At 40.5% G+C, this 19,315-nt stretch overlaps 2 protein-coding genes across 2 annotated transcripts; both read left to right on the plus strand.

The window, feature by feature from the left end:
* The first annotated feature begins 227 nt into the window (after positions 1-227).
* Positions 228-11,976, plus strand: LOC128742302 (uncharacterized). The gene is made up of 7 exons (XM_053838630.1): positions 228-546; positions 8,769-9,848; positions 9,909-10,208; positions 10,268-10,863; positions 10,928-11,099; positions 11,158-11,355; positions 11,423-11,976. The coding sequence occupies exons 1-7, from the start codon at positions 243-245 to the stop codon at positions 11,974-11,976; spliced, it is 3,204 nt and encodes a 1,067-aa protein (XP_053694605.1). The 5' UTR covers positions 228-242.
* Positions 11,977-15,025: 3,049 nt separating this feature from the next.
* LOC128742561 (developmentally-regulated GTP-binding protein 2) lies at positions 15,026-16,551 on the plus strand. Its single transcript, XM_053838960.1, has 3 exons — positions 15,026-15,211; positions 15,278-16,143; positions 16,212-16,551. The coding sequence occupies exons 1-3, from the start codon at positions 15,148-15,150 to the stop codon at positions 16,371-16,373; spliced, it is 1,092 nt and encodes a 363-aa protein (XP_053694935.1). The 5' UTR covers positions 15,026-15,147; the 3' UTR covers positions 16,374-16,551.
* The last annotated feature ends 2,764 nt before the right edge of the window (positions 16,552-19,315 follow it).

The following is a 19,315-nucleotide window of genomic DNA, read 5'->3' on the forward strand; positions in this document are numbered from 1 at the left end:
TTTCATCCATAGTTCCTTTTGAAGAACTGCTGTGCTAGTAGGTGAAAATACCGTGGAAGTGCAAAAAATCGTGACTTGCTTTCGTTCGGTGCAATCGTGTGTTGAAATTGCGACTTGACAAAAGCATTACGTCGTGGAGAAGGATTACTGAGAGCCGTGTAGGCAAATTGGTGCTTTCATCGGTTCGACCGAATCGGAGGCAAGTGGCAGCGGCCGCAAACCTGGAACTTATACGAAAGAAAATGAAACCGTACCAACCGTCGGAGAAGCTGGTGGTACGGGACAGTGTCTCGCTTAGTATGGACGAAGATCTGAGCGATGACGTTGAAGATGAAGTGTTCATACGGGACGGGCGCACTTGCCGAACGTATGAGGACCGTGGGGCGAAACGTCCGCTGATGGCACCTAGAAGTCGAGCGGGAAACAACAGCAAATCAACAAGTTGTGGAACGTCGAGTCCAATTTTGAAAAAGTATCGTAGACGACGATGCTGGAATTGCTGCGAACCATTCTGCTATGGGTTGGCTGCTATTACGGTACTTATCGGTAAGTTTCTTGCTGGCTAGTTTTATGGGTACGCGAAAAGGAGATGACTTGCAAAAGACAAAGAAAAAAATCACCTCCTCTGCTGTCCCTCAGCTGCAGGTTCAAGGGCATTCGTTTAGAAAGAAGATAACAAGCTGCATTGTGCAAGGCATTGTAAGAGTGATTAAGTATTCAAACACAAGCTTAAGTGTGACAGGCCGAGAGAAACTTTTGCCGAATGGGTTTGTTAATTGACTTGAGTGTGCTGTTTTTGCTGCTTGGGTCGGCACGAATTTTGTAGAAAGGGAGAGGCATGTTGACTGTTGAGGAATGTGGTTTAATTTAAAGTTTTGCAATATAACCCTGCTCAACAAAGTTTATAAGTAGTTGTAATGTTCAGTGCCTGCTAGTTTGTACAACCATCAATATCATCATAGCAGATATTGTTGATTGATTTCGTTTATCAAACCTAATATACTAACAATTATAAGGATCGGTTAATTTCAGGAACTGGGTAATTTTGTTCCGATTTCATTCCGAATTCATACAAATCCATGATATATAGCTTGAATATGATTACATGACCAGCACATGTATTTGTATAAAAGCGGGCTAAATTTTGACTGAAATTATTTAAAACATTCAGAATTTGATCTATAATCATGACCAGAAACTTATAGTGTAATATTTCAAGTCTAAGCTGCGCTTTGACTAACTTGAAATGAAATGCATTTTTTAAGTAAACTATATAATTTCCTTCATATTTTCACTGAAAAATAAAATGCTTTATTATCAAAAGTGCTAATGTTGGCAAATTTGGGTGACCTGGAAGATATGACATTGCAGAATGTGAAAAATGTTGTCTAGTAGGTAAGGGGCCGTGCAATAATTACGTAAGGGCTTTTTCCTCATTTTTGAACCCCCCCTCCCCCCTATATAAGATTTTGTAAGATTTTGGCCAATCCCCCCTCCCCCAATAAAAAAATCTTAGTAAGATTTTTTAAAACATCAAAACTCAAGTTTTATTTAAAAAGTTAGACATTGAGAGAATATTGAAACAGTCAACAAAGTTTAAACAAGTTTATAAAAACCAAAGTTCAAAAAAATTAATAAAAAACAAAATCCATTATCTGTTGTAAATCCCTTTATGGCCCACTCACAAACCGAACGTATTTCAGCATTGAGGTTGTCAATAAATGTTGGTGTATGCTCAGAAACTCACTAGCGTTCACTTAATTTGCATTGATCCACTCTAAATCGTCTAAACACGTGTCCTCGTCAAGTAGCGTACAAAGAACTTCTTTGCCTCTTCTAGATGACCCGCGACATGGTCTTATGTTGGAATTGACACTCCGTTGCGTCTAATGTACTCCGTTGCGTCTAATTTTCTGAAGGGCGCAGTTAGGTTATGACATTCAAAGCAGGAGCGGTTACTGCGGTTACTATGGAAGCCACTACGGTTGTTTTGTGATTGGTAAACATTGTTTAGTTTTCGCAGACCAGCCGAAGAGGAATTTAGTTGAAGAGAATCGAATTTTTGTGCTTTCTTAGCTATCATTTTGTGAAATAGTCTTTGCATTGGGTCAATGCGACAATATTTCAGCAAAGAATAGTTACAAAACTGCGCTTCCGTATAACTAAATTCCTTTTCGGCTGGTCTGCGAAAACTAAACAATGTTTACATTTTTCCACTCAACCAGCAAACAACCGTAGCGGTTTCCATAATAACCGCAGTAACCGCTCCTGCATTGAATGTCAAGCCGAGCTGTGCCCTTCAGAAAGTTGTACCCATCAGCCACCCTCAACGCTCGTGGAAAGCTGGCGTGGTTTATGCTATACCAATGACATCAGATGGCTCAAGAACAAGTAGCCCAACTGTTGTTTCCCTGAGTGGGCAAGGCTAAAATACTCAGCAGGTTGCTACGCCTTTCCTTGCAGTATGAAGGATTTCGACACTTCACAACTTATCAATTTGAAATTTTTTGTAACAAGTAATATGAGTGGCTATTAAAATGTGAATTTTTCATAATTTTTTTCGTGTGTGAAAATCTTACGTAAGAAATGAATCAACCCCTCTCCCCCCAAATAAGATTTTGTAAGATTTCGCGGAACACCCCCTCCCCCCGTTATGCCTTACGTAATTAGTGCACGGCCCCTAAGATCCCAAGGAAAGGTAACCAAGCCCACGTAACAATTTGGGTTTTATTACACTTTTAGGATGGTATTTAAGACCAAAAATGGTCTTGAAGACCACCATAATTGTACAATAAAACTCACATTGTTGCTTAGGAGAAAAGCCTGTTTTTTCCTGCATGGACTCGTCACTCCGACCAGTATCGTTGATCTATTATGATGTCGCCCGGGTGTTTGCTGTATAACCCGCGCTGCATTTATTTTTGCTATAATCGCTATTGAGTGAGCGATATGCTTATGATTATATTGAATTTTATGCTTTGATGTGTGTAATTGGGTACCCTTCCTTCAATGCTTTCTCTACTTTACCCACCTCGTTCCACATGACAAGCGCTGTCCCCAATTATAGCCATCCCTGGAACAGCTAAACGGTGCATTTAACTATAAGGTTCTCATTTTTGCACTGTCAATAGGCTTCATCGGGATGTTATAGAATTCAGCATGTAGGAAGGGTGATGAGAGGCCTGAGAATAAACCCATGTTTCTACAAAGATTCGAACCCACGACCATTCGCACCTGTTCGCCCAATACCCTGTTTAATCTCATATGAATTATACATAACTTTTTAACACAACTAAATAAAGTATTCAAAAGCAATCGACTTGCTTTTCAACAAAACAAGCAGCATGCAAATCAGTTGTGTCAAAGAAAATCCATTAAAACCGTTTTTTTTTTTGCAGTTAAAAGTAAAACATAATGCATCTCCATTGCATAATCGGAACTATATCTCCTATAAAGTCAAGGAGGTATTAAATGAAAGTATTTTAATTATCGTTTCAATAAAAATATCGATTTAAAGTATATTAAAAATCGCAAAATATTAAAGAAATGTTTTTTGTGTGTTATAATGTTGTGAGCTGACAAGGAAACATCACTATCGATCACAGGCTTAGAGCTTAACCAAATACACCATAGTGTAGTTCTATCGATCCAGACCATCACTGCACTGCTCGTATAGATGTAGCCTATGGAACTTTTTTGAGTAAACTTAACTTGAAATTTGTATGGCAATGTGACTCAATGGAGGCGCATGTTACTTTATGAATATCTTACACCTTCAAGTAACAGCCTAAAAATAAAAAATAAGAAAACTTATCCAATTTAATTCTACTATGTGTATTTTATTCACGACAGATACGTATTTCGCCTACGACTTGCAGGCTTCCTCAGTGTCTGTTTTCGAACACAGACACTGAGGAAGCCTGCAAGTCGTAGGCGAAATACGTATCTGTCGTAAATAAAATACACATAGTAGAATTAAATTGGATAAGTTTTCTTATTTTTTATTTTTAGGTTTCGTATTCTACTAAGACGCTCCAAAAACTTCAGTCAAGTAACAGAACAAAAAGAAAATAATATTGATTGAAAAAGGATGATTTTATTAAACAATAAGCGTTTCTAAAATCACTTTTTTGTCCACCTGGAAGTGTCATCAAACTTGTCTCCTACTAATAATTTGTTAATTGCGTTACAAGTTATGCGTTTATGATATAGGATGAAATTTTCTCTCTTTTTAACTAGATACTGTGGCATAATTGGGCAAACTTATCTGTGGGCAAACTTTCAACCATATTTACAGTACGTTTGCTGCTTGATAACCGAATAAAGCTTTCTTCTTTATCTTTTCTTTGTTACGTATCAGGTTGTATAAAACAGCAAGAAACAAAGTTTATGATAATTTTAATGTGCTAAGCTTCGTTTTGTGTTGTATTGATTATTTTTCCCATTGTCAGATAGGCCCATTGCTATGAACGGTTTTCGGTGTTCCCACGAATAGTCCTACGAGTTAATTGAAAGTCGAACCAAGCTGACACTTGGCTAAAAAATCATTGTAGCCCGACGATGGTCCCGTTTGCTGTATAATTTGTCCTTCGCAACGGCACTTCAAGGAACATTCTGCTACGAAGAGATCGTGGTTGAGCTCGTAGACTAATATGGTTGAGAAGCCATGGGCGATTGGCCCTCACCATCAGGATATCAGCTACAATGATTGCTCGGCACAGATTTCTCCTAGTTGCTAGGGTGTCCAGTCCAATTAGCATCAGGCACGCACTTCGTATTTTGGTAGCTGGAGCGGGTGCTTCCATGGCAGGAATCGAATAAATCTTCATTGTATTTTCTCTAACCGATCAACGCCGTTAAGATAATGAGGATTCCAGACCGCCGAGCAATATTCCAGCGCCGAATGGACAAGCAGTACAAAATCTTCAAACAATGTATATCAGTGAAGCTTTTTGCAGTTCTCATGATTAGGGCAAGACCGCGGGATGCTTTAGCAATGATGTAGCTAATGTGCTGCTTGTAGGTGAGCTGTGAGTCAAGGAGCACTCCGAAGTCCTTGAGGAAGGACTCTCTTTTTCTCAGTTTACCGCCTGGATCCTAGATCAGCGTTTCCCAAATGGGAGTTCGTGAACCCCCGGGATTCGCTAAAAATTTAGTTTGCTGCAGAATAGTATAGGGAACTCCGCCAGGGGGCTAGCGAACCTAATAAGGTTGGGAACCGCTACCCTAGATGATAGTTCAAAAGGATTGGTCGTTTTTTCCTGGAGAACGACACAACTGAACACTTGCTAATGTTGAGTACCATTCTATTTTCGTTACACCATCTAAAAAAGCTCTAGAAAAGCTCTAGAAAAGCTAGTTGCTGTTGCAGGAACACGGCGTCTTCTACTTTATTGACCGCGAGACAGACCTTAAGATCATTAGCAAAGAAAACTACTACTACAATGATGTGCTCGAACAACGGGATAGAAAGATGTTGTAAAACGTGAGCTTCCTAGTTTAAATTGCGGCGATAAACTCCGATTTATTACAAATACAACTCATGCTTTAAGTCAGAGATTATTTAAATTAATATTCCTGCCAGCCAATTCTGGATTATTTACCCTAATTCCAATTGCCGTTGTTGCTTTTTCTCTTTCTTACGACAGTGATTGCAGCATGTCGCAATTTGATCACAGTTCTGTGTAGTCGCACTTTCCAATTGCGGAGTCCCGTTTAGCGGAAAGTGCGGTATAACATAGTGTAGTGTGTAGTGAAAGTGTAGCGTAACGAGGAGAAAAATTTAATAACACTTCTAGATGGACAAAAAAGTGATTTTGGAAAAGCAAATGTCATTTTGTTTTTGTTCTGTTACTTGAGGGTGTAGGATATTCACAATGTACCATGCACCTCCATTGAGTCACATTGCCATACAAATTTCAAGTTAAGTTTTCGCATAAAAGTTCTATAGACTACACCTATACGAGCAGTGCAGTGATGTTCTGGTTCGACAGGACTACACTATGGTGTATATGGTTAGGCTCTCAGCCTGTGACCGATAGTGATGTTTCCTTGTGAGCTAAGATTATTCAACCTAATATAACAAAAAAAAATCGAAAAGGTATAATTTTTTTGAGATAAACAGATTTAAAGCAGTAAATTTTAACAAAGTTAAGTTTTTTTATTTCTGATTTTGATTCTGCAGTCTTTTCCGCTTATTTTGATACTAGTTTTGTAATGATCCGACCACGGGAAGTGGCCGAAAAACGATCGAACACATAAGCATTCCAGTGCGGCGTGGAACAACCTCAACGGAATAAAACGCCGCTCCTGTAAAACCACGATTTTCAAACTTTATGTATCTTTTTCTCAGAAACTACACAACGCATTGGAATAAACTTTTTTTTGTTTTATTGGTAGAAGCTTGGCAAAGACTTTTATAACTTTTGAACTTGGTAAACGAAACACATCCCAGTTGGTTTCGAGGTACGACGCTGGCCTAACAAGTCAGTCGTCGTATGTTCGAATCTCGACTGGGAGAGGCTGTTAGAGTCAATAGGATCGTAGCAACTGACCCTGCAATTGTCCTGCATTCTAACAGCTGGCTGCGAAGTCTATCGTATAAAAACAGGAGGTCAAGTTTCGATAACGGAATATAGCACCTAGGCTTTGCTTTGCTTTGCTAAACGAAAGACAGCAAGAGAAAAAGGAAAAAGAAGACAAATTTTATTTTTTTTTCTTCGGCAAATTTTCATTTCTTTCCCCTACCATCCCATCATCAATTGTAGAACCACGCTATGTATTTTAATATATATGTATGACCGCATTTCAAGGTCAGTCAAGACTAAAAACATGAGATTAGTCTATGTAGATACATGTTACCATTGCGACCGGAAGAGATGGCTGAGCAGTTGAACACATTTAATGACATCTTGTTTTCGGCATCATTCATCAAAGTTTTCCAAATCCTGTTGCAAGAGGTGGGCGTCATTAGCACTTTTTACTGTATAGTACATTTTCAAGTCGTCAGCATATGATCATCTCAAGCACGTCATTTATGTACAACAGATATAGGAACGGTCCCAAACGACTGCCTTGGGAAACATTGAAGGTAACTGTGAAGGGCGACGAAATGTATTTACCGATTTCAAAAGAAGTGAGGTAGGAGCGAAACCAAGTCAGCAAATTGTCGTGACAATCCAATTTGTGGTATTTGGAGTTGGCTATCTCGTGGTTTATACGGTCAAAGGCTGCAGAAAGTTCGGTATATATAGTGTGTATATTTGATAACCTTTGTGGTTTGCACGGACTTGAGTCTTCCAGCACTCGGGAAAAACTGCCGTCGTCAAAGTTATATTGAGATTCTTAGCTAAGGGCAATGCAAGAGTATTCAGACAGTATTTCAGAAATGCCATCTGGGCGGTATCCAGTAGTGTATTTCATATGGTTTCCAGCAGAAATCATCACGTCGCTAGTAACGTTGAGCGGGAAATTGGAAACAGCTAAGCGCGAAATGTTACTAGTGGCGGCTACCAGAGCCGGCGTTTAGGCCGGCAAACCTGTGCATTCGCACAGAGCTTGCACGCAGATTGCTTACGGAGGCTTCGATGAAATTGGCACTTAGCTTCTTTGAACCAATGAAATCTCCAGGTCCAGATGGTATTCCACCCATTTTTCTACAGGAAATCTACGACGTTATAATGTCCGAGTTCATCAACCGTTTTCGAACCAATTTCGCTTTGGGACACATCCCATATGGTGGAAATTAGAGGTTCATGTCTAAAGGAGATGAAGAGAAAAAAGCATGCATAGAGCTTTCAGACCAATAAGTTTGACATCAACGTTTCTTAAGTTGATGGAGAAAATTCCAGATAATTAAATTTGCAATGAGATTCTAAAGAGCTTTCCGTTGATGGAAATCAACATGCTTACCAACATGGTAAATCTCCGGAAACCGCACTGCACTGTGTAATGACTTTAATTAAGAATCACTCAAATATCAGGAAACGGCACTTTGTTCTTTCCACGATTTTGAAGGAGCTTTCGATTACATATCCCTCGTTTCAATTTTTACGGCTCTCTTTCAAAATGAAATCGACTACACTACAATGAGTTATATTCAAGCAATGCTTTCGAGCAGAGAATTCACAGCATCATTGGGAGAAATGTCGGTCACGATCTCGGTGTTCAAAGGATGTTCATAAGGAATTCTCTCTCCTTTGATTTGGACTCTGGTGGCATGAGCAGTTCGTAAACAGTGTAGAGCAATTGAAGCCTGCCTCAAAAGATGATAAAAATATTTTCACACTTTTTTCTGATGTATATAATTCAGATTATTTTTTGTTGCACTTTCGTTGTATCTATATCCATTTTAAAACACAGTAGAAAAAAAACCTGAAAATCGAAATATCTTAAAATTCGTTTCTACCTAAATTTTGCCCTAGCTTTTCGAATCATTTGATTGAATTTGTATTATGACGGTCGCTATATATTAAATAAATTAAATTGGTGACTATCAGGCCGTTTAGGATGGGGTATATTACGGCTTGTATTAACTAACAATTATTATAGTTAAGAGTATCCCAGTGCTTGAGAGAACCCTATGTCACTACTGTGAAAACTATCCGATTTCCAATGTTAGCCACATAGCCCCGAGCACCATAATTTAAACTGGTAATAGTGAAATATATTAATTTCAATACGTAATACGTTAAATTGCATTATCATTCTCGTCCGGAATTAATAGCTATATCCAGAAAAGTACTAAAATAAAAAATTTCCCCTTCCAGGCCTTATCGTACTGGCGGCCCTATTGCTGACGGCATTCCCTGCACCGCTGCAAAAGATCAAAGTCTGGCTGCACAAGGAGTCACCCTTCAGCGGTGCCGTGATTCGGGACGGATTCAACAGTTTGCTGTACAGCGGATCGGACGCCGGGAATGCTTCGCTGGAGGTGGTACCGTGCACACAGATCACGGTGCAGAAGGTGTGGACACGGGTGATTGCTCGGGTTAACAGCGAAAGTCCGCTGCGTAAGCTGGATGTCAACGGTGATGGGGTGCAGGATGTGATTGTCGGATATGGGATCGATGAGATGATTGATGATTCGCGTGGGTTCATTCCGCGGTGTACCTCGCAGAAGACGGGTTTGACGGATATGTGCGGCGGCGGGTTGCTGGCGCTGAATGGCATCAGTGGCGATACGCTGTGGCAGCGGTGGACGTCGTTTACGATTTTTTCACTTAAGTGTGCCATTGACATCAACTCGGATGGGCAGAGCGATTGCGTGGCGGCCGGAAGGGGTGGATTGATTTTGGCGGTTGATGGTAAAAATGGAAACATTCTGTGGGAGTTGAAGGACTATTCGGATTTGGAGAGTTACGCCGAAACGAGCATTGATTTGTATACGATAAATGTGGTGAGAGATTTGAACAATGACGGTATTCCGGATGTCCTGGCGGTTCACGTTGAGGAAACGCAAACGGCTCATGGAGGGCATATTAAGCTGATTTCCGGAGCTACGGGAATAATTCTGAAGAGTATTCCGACGCCGTATAGAGAGGAGATGTTTGTGCCGATTCAAGTTTTGGTACAAAATGGTGGTTCGGAGCAGTTTTTGATGGTTACCGGAGGGCAAAACTCGCCGGGTGGTATCTATACTTTAAAGCAGGAGAGCCTGATGAAGTTCACTGATGAGAAGGACTTTGATCCTGTAATGCGGCTTGACTCATCAGGATTTATGGTGCCGGCAGTGTTGACGGATTTAAATAACGATTCAGTAGAGGATGTTGTTGTGAGTTCTTTCAATTCTACTATCTACGCCTTCGATGGGGTGAACAAAACGCAGCTTTGGGCATATACTATTCCAGGTAACAACTCTAAGGAGTGAGTAATTTATGAAAATAAATTAACTATCAACCTTATTGTAGATTCGGAAAGTGTCAGCTCGATAGTTCCTGGTCATTTTGACCACGACAATGTCACAGATTTCATGGTAAAGTATAACACTGGACCAGGTTTTCCGATCTATTATTATTCGCAAACGACGATTCTGAATGGTACAAACGGAAAACCCTTCCTGGACAATACTGTGAAGGACTCAGGGGGCCCTAACAGTTTACTTGGAGGTGTCACTGTTTCCCAGACAGGCGGTGGTGACTTCTTTCTACATTGGCAGCTTCAATGTAGGAACAAACTTAAAACCAGTGAAGAGTACCAATTTATTCCAGGTAATCGAACATTTTAGTATTCCGGAAATAGCGGTTACTCTCAAGTTTTCTCGTTACAGAAAGCGATATCATTCAGCAATCACGGGCAGACACTTGTATGCTTCGATACAACGAATCATCGGTGCTTAAACTGTATGCAATCAACCGTCACATGGAACCTCCGGGGGCAGTAATCTTTTCCACGGACGATTTGTTGATCAAACTGAACGAAACCGAGAGACAACAATTGCGAGAAGGATACGTAACTCCGATTAAGCATCCCAAAATGAAACTGAAAGGAAAGGATGATGGCCGGAAGGCTAGTGATACGCAACAGATTCAGGTACGTATGGACAAAAAGTTGGACCAACACAGAGTGTCCGGTAGTGTGGAAGCCAATCAGTCTCAGGCCGATGATGTAGGCGTCGTGATGACGGGTCCTAACAAGGCCGCTACAGAGTTGAGGAAACAACGGCTTCGCGAGCAAATGTTGAACACCAACCGAATACCGGAAACGCTGGAAGTCGATGAAGAGAACAAACGGAAGGAAAAGCTGAACATGAATAATGTCTATAAGAAATACACCTACAATGCGAATGACGGTGAAGATCTGTTGAATGGTGGAAACGATAAACCTTACATTTATCTACCTTACGATCAAATGGATGCAAATTCGGTTAGTTGGAACACTTATTATTTAGATTATCATTGTAAATTCCCTCTGTGTGATTGTTTTGTAGCGAAACCCTTTTATGCAGAACCAAATTCCTGTTCCACCGCCGCAATTGGATTACGATTACGGTGCAGTTAATGACGAGAATGAACGCCGTAGATATCAGAGACCACACTATAGAAGCAGTGAAAATCGCTATTCAGGTGGAAGGGATGTACGAAGTAAATTTGGAGTTTTCGGTAAGTGTTTCTGTTTGCCTTATTGCTAAAGTTTCAACATTATTGCGATATGCTTCAGATGACGTTGACTTGCATGACCCATCGCTAGAGGATCAAGTGTTCAACGAGTCCAATCCAAATTCGCAGATTGTTAAAAAAGTTCTTCTTAACGATGAAATTTTAGACGAAATGAAGGAAAATGAAAATAATTCCAAAGGGTCCAAGGAAACGCTATGGGATCTGGAAATGGAAAAGGAAGCCAAAGAAGCCATAAATGGTTTGTTCTCACTTCTTGCTTATTAGGATGCTCTCGTAACAACCGAACTTTATGAATTTGTTTTCAGATGTGAGCTCTTTGAACTACGATTATAACAAAGAAAAACGAGAATCCCAACCAAACGCAGTTTCGGTTCAACCATCATCAACTACAAGCGCGTCTCCTCCAACGACAACGGAGTCACCGCCGAATGGAAATATCCTTCCATCGATCGCCTCCTCGGGAGTGCTTCTTAAATCACTGAACTCCTCCACCGTGAACCCAACCATAGACTACGTGTTCGTGATGAACATCCGCGAATCGGAAACCTACCCGCCACTGTTCCTCGAACGGGATCTGACTTGCGTACAGGAGAAGCTCTCCGCCTACCAGACCTTTAGCAGTGACGACCTACTGCAGCTGGAAAAGAAGTTCCTAAAGCAATGTTTGAAATCACGCATCCCAAATCTGAAACCTAGCTATCAGAAATACGAAACGCAGATAATCGTCACCCGAGTGGAGATTGGCTGTTCATGCAGTACAGATCTGAATCCCTCGCGGGAAGTGTGCTCCAAGCTGCACAGTTACGAGCAACAACGGTGGACCGAATACATGGGAAATACCGGAAGTGGTACCTACTGAGATCAAGGCGGAGAGGGTGAGATGGTGTGATGCGGGGCACCATTGATTGAACCGACAGCACAATCATACCGTTTTCTTTAACTACTACTAGCTGAAGCTCATCCTGAAAACGCTACCCTTCCCGATGGCCAACTTTCAGCGTTTCTTCCAATCTGTGAATCAATAGTAGAAATACGAATACATAGGTTTTCCTCTTCAAAGTATAAACTACACTGTACAAATTTCTACACGTCGGATGTAATCTATAGCGGAGGCGTTGCATCACGAATAAGCGAGAATCTGTTGTCCAGTCTGTTACCCAAGAAACTAAAATTTTAAACAATTCTATCACAATATTTTTATGGTGGAAGTCCTACAAATGGATAGACTATATAATGAGAACTGTTGATGGAGGACAAAATGTTTAACATATATAAATGAGTAGAATAGAGCAATGCATATAAACATATTTCAAGGCATATGGAAAGAATTTAAAAGCAGTAATATTTATTATTTTTCAATAAAAGTATCATTATTTACAGTACATGTACAAGGAAGGCGAAATTGAATCAACTTAGAGCAAGACTATAGCGAATCGTGTAAATAAGAAGATAGAAATGGATTGGATCGTTTTATTTTCATATCACTATCCCAACTAAAACTAGATCAAACGGAAGGACTTTACTTACCAAAAAATTGGCGAATATTCCGTTATTCGAGGAACACGTGTGAGCAAATTTTATCGGAACCAGAGTTGTCTGTCGCAAACCAAAATGAGTGAGTGTAATGGGTAAATACTACAGAGATGTTACAAACTCGCATCCCGACAGCTGCTTTGTGTCCACCTTAATGTAAGTCACCCCAGTTTCATCAGCCACCCTCTGTACAGCTTCCTGGTACGGATTTTGGCTACCGTGTTTTGTTTGTCTTTCCGGTTCGGTGCCTTCCGGAACTTGAAGACAGGGAAGCTGTGAAGCTGTTCTTGCAGATATTTGGCTCGAAGAAGCCCAATTCCATCTACAACGCCAACAGACTACAACGCTGGCCCCTAAACCCTTCTCCCTACATATTCCATTGATAGCTTCAAGCGGATAGGTCAAGCGGATGTATTTTCAAGAGTGATCAACCGTCACGAGCGACTAGAGGAGGAGTATGTAATCTAATTTCTAACTACACTCTTAAATGAATTTACCCGTAAATTGGATGAATTTTTGCTAAAACTTGGTTAAAACTACCCAGGTAACCAATAAGCATTAGCACTGACGAACTGACATGACACTTAGAAGAAAATCCTTTAAAAACCATCGTCCTGCACATTTTGCTTGCACACTAGCACCCTCTGTTATGCATATTGCGGAGTAGCTTGCATTTGCAGGGTTTTGTACATGTGAATGGTTTTATACTGAAAACTCAAAGCAACACTCGCGCGCCGCGGTGTGGCCATGTTGCGAAACATGCTTTTTTGAAAAATGAGTGGTTTTTGATTGGACGATGGAATTATCGCGAGTGTCTCGTCTGTTTGTCTGTGGCTTTAGTATAAGCAGTAAATCAATCGTTTATTAGCATCCCTGGCGTTTTATACTGCATGTTGCTGTTTATCAGCCTTTCGACTGCATAACTGTTGTAAACTGGCATCCACAATTCTATTTAAATTCTTCTTGTTGGTAACTAGCTGCAAATAAGCATTGTCAGCACTATAAGAGGGCTAGCAGTAAAGTAGCCGCATATTTTGCCAAAATAGCATTTAAGTAGCATTTAAGGCAACTTAAATGCTTATTGGCTTGCATTTAAATTGCATTGGAAATGCTTATTGGTTACCTGGGTACTCAAAATGTCCTTAAAGTGTAACTCAGATTTTGAGTAGTTTTTCTACCAAAAAATTGATAGTAGAAACTTAAAAGTGCGTTATTTGACGCAGAGAATAATTCAATTATCGGTTGCAAGTAGCCAAAATTGGCCAAACCTATTTACAGGTAGAATCATTTAAGAGTGTAGAGCACAGCGTTCGCCCTGTCATCAACGAGTTGCTACTGAGTATTCCGCTTTCAATCAATGCCATCTAGAGCAAAACCAAAAGCGACGCACTGCGCATATCTACAGCAAATTACTCCGGGGTTGAACCAGGGGGGAACTATTGCTGTCAAATTCCTTACATGTGTGCGTTACCGCAGATGGTGTTTGGTCCATGACGTTTGTACTGTCATGGACCAAACGGCTTATGATTGATTTCGAGCCAGGGGACTCGCAACTCTATTTTTGTCTGCTGCAGTTGACAGAAACTCAAACCCAAACACGCAGCGCAATTGTCGCTTGTATTGTTTTGATCCCGACAATGCATTTATCTGCTTTTTTGCGTAAATAAAACAAACTAAGAAACTTTTCGGAAGCTACATATACAGGCAAGAGCAGCAAATCGGTAAGAAAATAAATAGCAAGAGCGGCATTGAAAATTATGGTTACCTGCCTGCCCCTTCACATGTGAGTTTCACAATTCCTTACCGATAGATCCCCCCTGGGTTGAACGAATGCATTCCATTGCCGGTTAACGTGTGTTATCTGGCAGCCTTGTATGGTAATCGAGCGCTTATGTAAATTTTTGTAGCGGTCACGGACATTTGTGGAAAAAATAAGCTCGATTTCATTAGCTTTGGCTATTTGTATGTAGACGGCGCCACTTGTATTCACAAACGGGGTTGACTGATTACTCATTTTAGTTTGGGAATACAGACAATAACCACATCTGTTAAGATTTGTTTTATTTGTGAAGTAAAACAGAAATTTGTTAAAGAGTGCAAGAGACAGACAATAATGTGCACAAATTTTCACAAACATTCTATATGGGCAATGCTATGAGTGTACAAGAAAACGTTTTGTGCGCACATAACGAATAAACCAGGTAAGAAAATAGTTAAAATATGTCTGTTCTCTGTGAAGCACATCTCGTTTCAATTTTCTAGCAGTTTCTCTACTATTCGAGCACTTTCCGATAAGTTTCTGAAAATCTGGCAGCTCTGCCTTTTAATGTTTTGACGTTTGTCAGAATTTGTTCAGGACGTCCGTCCGTCGACGTCGGTTTCGGTGTTTCTTTCAATTCGCTCAAGAAAAATTCCTACCCGAACGAATAATTTAGCAAAAATAACCACTTTTAAGTTGATCTTCTTTCGTTTACGGTCGGTAGTTAGTTGACGCATCATGGGTATTCTGGAAAAAATCTCCGACATTGAGAAGGAGATTGCCAAAACTCAAAAGAATAAAGGTAGGGAACAAAACGTGTGTTTGTTATGGTAGTCCGGTTAAAGATAAAAACTTATTTTTTCGTCAGCCACCGAGTATCATCTTGGGCTGCTTAAAGCCAAACTAGCTAAGTACCGGTCCCAGCTGCTAGAACCATCGAAGAAGGGCGAAAAAGGAGACGGTTTCGATGTACTGAAATCCGGTGACGCAAGAATTGCCCTAATTGGTTTTCCGTCCGTCGGTAAGTCCACACTGCTATCCACGCTAACCAAGACTGAGTCCGAAGCGGCAAACTATGAGTTTACTACGTTGACCTGCATTCCGGGTGTGATCGAATACAAGGGTGCCAATATACAACTGCTGGATCTGCCGGGAATCATCGAAGGTGCAGCTCAGGGAAAAGGTCGTGGCCGGCAGGTTATTGCCGTAGCCCGTACCGCGGATCTGGTGTTGATGATGCTGGACGCCACTAAGCCTAACGTACATCGTGATTTGCTTGAGTACGAGTTGGAATCCGTCGGACTGAGATTGAATAAGCGAAAACCAAACATCTACTTCAAGATCAAGAAGGGAGGCGGCGTTAGCTTCAATTCGACTTGTCCATTAACTAGATGCAATGAGAAAATGGTGCAAACTATTTTACATTCTTTTAAAATTTTCAACGCCGAAGTTCTGTTCCGAGAGGATTGCACTGAGGACGAGTTTATCGATGTGGTTTCGGGTAACCGAATTTATCTTCCATGTATTTACGTTTACAACAAAATCGATCAGATTTCAATTGAGGAGGTTGACCGGTTGGCTCGCCAGCCGTTCAGTGTGGTGGTCAGCTGTAATATGCACCTGAACTTGGACTATCTGTTGGAGGTTCTCTGGGAACACCTGATGCTGATAAGAGTATATACGAAGAAGCCGGGTGCGCCTCCGGATTTCGACGATGGTTTGATCCTAAGAAGGGTAAAGATAGGCTTTGTTCTGTTTCGTTTTTAAATTTATGGGTGTTATCGTTTTATTTTATTTTTAAGGGAGTCACTGTGGAGCATGTGTGCCACGCTATTCATCGAACGCTGGCGGACCAGTTTAAGTACGCGCTGGTATGGGGGACCTCAACTAAATATTCCCCGCAACGAGTCGGGATATCGCACATCATGCAAGACGAGGATGTTATTCAGGTGGTTAAAAAGTAAGAAGAAAAAGATTATCACCTTCTTCCGTCAGTTGTTGGTTCGAATATACCTGATAAAGCCGATCGCTTGATCACCGGTGGTGCATCGATTTGTAAGTATCATTGCCCTTCGTTTTTGGTTTGATATGAGACAACATAGGAGAAGCAGTTCAATGTGACTATTAAAATGAAATTCTTATTACTAGAAATAATGGACTTGCCAGTGGATGGTCCGAAACTTCCTTAATTTAGTGCTTGACAATTTGTTTTGCTGTAAACGGCTATACGGCTTTATAAAGTATTATGAATAACACGTATTTGTCCTTTGTTAAATTTAGAAGATAAGAATGATAATTCGGAATAAGAGGGAGCGGAATATTCACTTTTGGCGTACTGTGAGTTAACAGAATCGTAAAAAGTTTTACAAAACGTTTTCATAAACATGCATCAGCAATTGGTCTGTAAAATAACAAATATTTAAATACCCTGCTATATTCTGTATTTCGATGGAACGGGTTTTCGATCGAAAAAGATTAAAGAATGGTTTTCATTTTGCCAGCCAAATTAGATGGGCAAACAAATAGATCGAAATACGCTGTGGTAATACTAAGGTACCAATCATCGATAAGTAAGAATCAAGTTAGCCTTGAACAATCAAAATTTAGAAGAAGAAAATTATTAGTTATTGTAGTATGAATTAGGTATCTTATCTCTGCCAAATGAAAACAATCTGGTAACAGAGCCATTTTGGACCTGGAATTGAGATCCGGAGACTCGAAGCAAAAGAAGTGAAGACAATTTTGAAGATACCTATTCTCGATGGAGAGGGGGAAGTGGCAAAGGTTTTTTCTTCAGTGGATATTGGATAGATTATGAATTCAATTAATCATTCCGGTAAGTCGGTTCTAAAAAACCAAAAAAAAATCAAATCAAATATTTGGCCCGAATATCAGTCCAATTTAAAATTGGCCGAATATTCGTTTTACCGAATACTGTAGTTTTAGAAACATTAAGATTGTTGGTATACAGTAGTTAGCCCTATGAATGCTTATTTATTCTCAGAATACAGTTTTGGGTTAATGCTTATGGTTACTTGGGGAGTCAAAGGAACAGAACTTATAGCGGTATCATGCTGTTTCATTTACGCAAATGGTTAGATGCCGACTGCAAAAACATGGCTGCCTACCAGGACCGTGTACAAAGACTGTAGATTACAGAGGCGCCGAGACACTCGAAATCCGCTAAATTTTGAAACAAAACGGAGAGTGCCATTATAAATAAAGGAAACTCGCTTTCGTTCAAAATTTAGCGGTTTTTGAGTGTCTCGGCACCTCTGTAATCTACAGTCTCTGTAGGACCGTGTGTATAAAGGTTGCAAATGTGTGACTGTATTGGTGGTTTGTGTCCATCAGGAAAAGATTTCGCTGTGGAAAAAAAATCCTATAACGAAAACAAATCGCGTGTGCGTATACGCAGTGTGCGTGAGATAAATATTAACAATCTCTATAGAAAAGTGACCAACGATATTGCAGCTAAGGGCAACAGTAAAACATGGTAGTTGGAGTCATACGGTGTGGGGGTGCATGACCAGCTTTGGGACAGCACATTTATTTATTTATGGATAAAACTAACTGTCAATTCGATTATCTGAACGATTCTCAAGCAAAATTAAAGCAAACTGCGCAGAATTTGGATCCTGCATTTCCTATCCATACCTCCTCGTGGTACCAGCCGGAATACGAGCAATCTTAGTGGAGATCGGGTCACCAACCCCGGTGGAAACTAAGATCGTATTCCGACAGGATAGTAGGCACTGTGTAGTCTCGGCACTATACGATGGTAGCCCCATCACGCGACTCGGTAGTGTGGCCCTGGTAAGGCGACTTACCTAAAGCTGTCTACTACGAACGATCAAAACAATACCACTCGGAACATTCGGCATGGACAAAGGCGACGAAACAAGAACTCGGAATGGATGTTTGGTAGCTGGAATAGCAGATCGTTAAATTTCGTGGTTGGCGACAGGATGCTGCTCGATCAGTTAGAAACCCCGAAAGTTTGGCATCATGGTACTCAGGAAATCTACCGCAAAGGCAAAAAGGTGTGGAGGATTCATGGCGGCAACGCCCAGTTTTACCAGAGCAATGGAGCAACCACCGAACTAGAAACGGGCTTCAAAGTGATGGGCAGAATGCATTTGAATGATCACACAATGGACTGGAAAGCGATCAACGACATGCACATCTTGTTGAGGATAACAGGCCGTTTCTTCAACTACACCATCATAAATGCGCATTGTGCACACGAAGATGTAGTATCGTACAATAACTCTGTGTTCTTGATCTAGTAAACATAGACTCTGAGCTGTTAAATAAATCATTATTATAACTGTCACTAGCGTGAAGTGTAGAAGCTATTTATGGGTTCTTCTACAGTACAATTGGCGACGAGGAAAATGGCGAACTCGTTAGGTAAGATAAACCCGAATGACCAAAGGTTAAATAATCTGATATAGTTTATTAATTTAATACGCTTAAATGCGGGAAATTTACATGAAGACGGAATTGCGAAAGAGCGAGTTTGCTTCAATGCAGAGGCTTGTATAATCTGAATCGAACAATGAGATTTATTGTTTAACCCTCTAACGGGTAAGACCGTCTGTAGACGGCCTTCGTCTTTGGAGCTCCAGAGCCACATACGAAATTTGTCTTGAATTGACAATATGAGAAATATGTTCAGAACAGATTTCCTGACATGTTGATACTATTATCACAACATTCTGACCATGCGTTCAAAAGTTACCATCTTTCAAAAACAAGAATTCCAAAAAATCCCGAAAAAAATTATGGTGCGAATATTCCCGTTTTTACGTTTGAAGTAAAAGGACATCTAGAACAAAATGTTCGATCTCAAATTTTTCCTATGAGTAACTTACATGCTTTTTTTCAATTTTGTGGTATATTT

The sequence above is a fragment of the Sabethes cyaneus genome, chromosome 3 (genome assembly GCF_943734655.1).
Source record: "Sabethes cyaneus chromosome 3, idSabCyanKW18_F2, whole genome shotgun sequence".
Lineage (NCBI taxonomy): Eukaryota > Metazoa > Arthropoda > Insecta > Diptera > Culicidae > Sabethes > Sabethes cyaneus.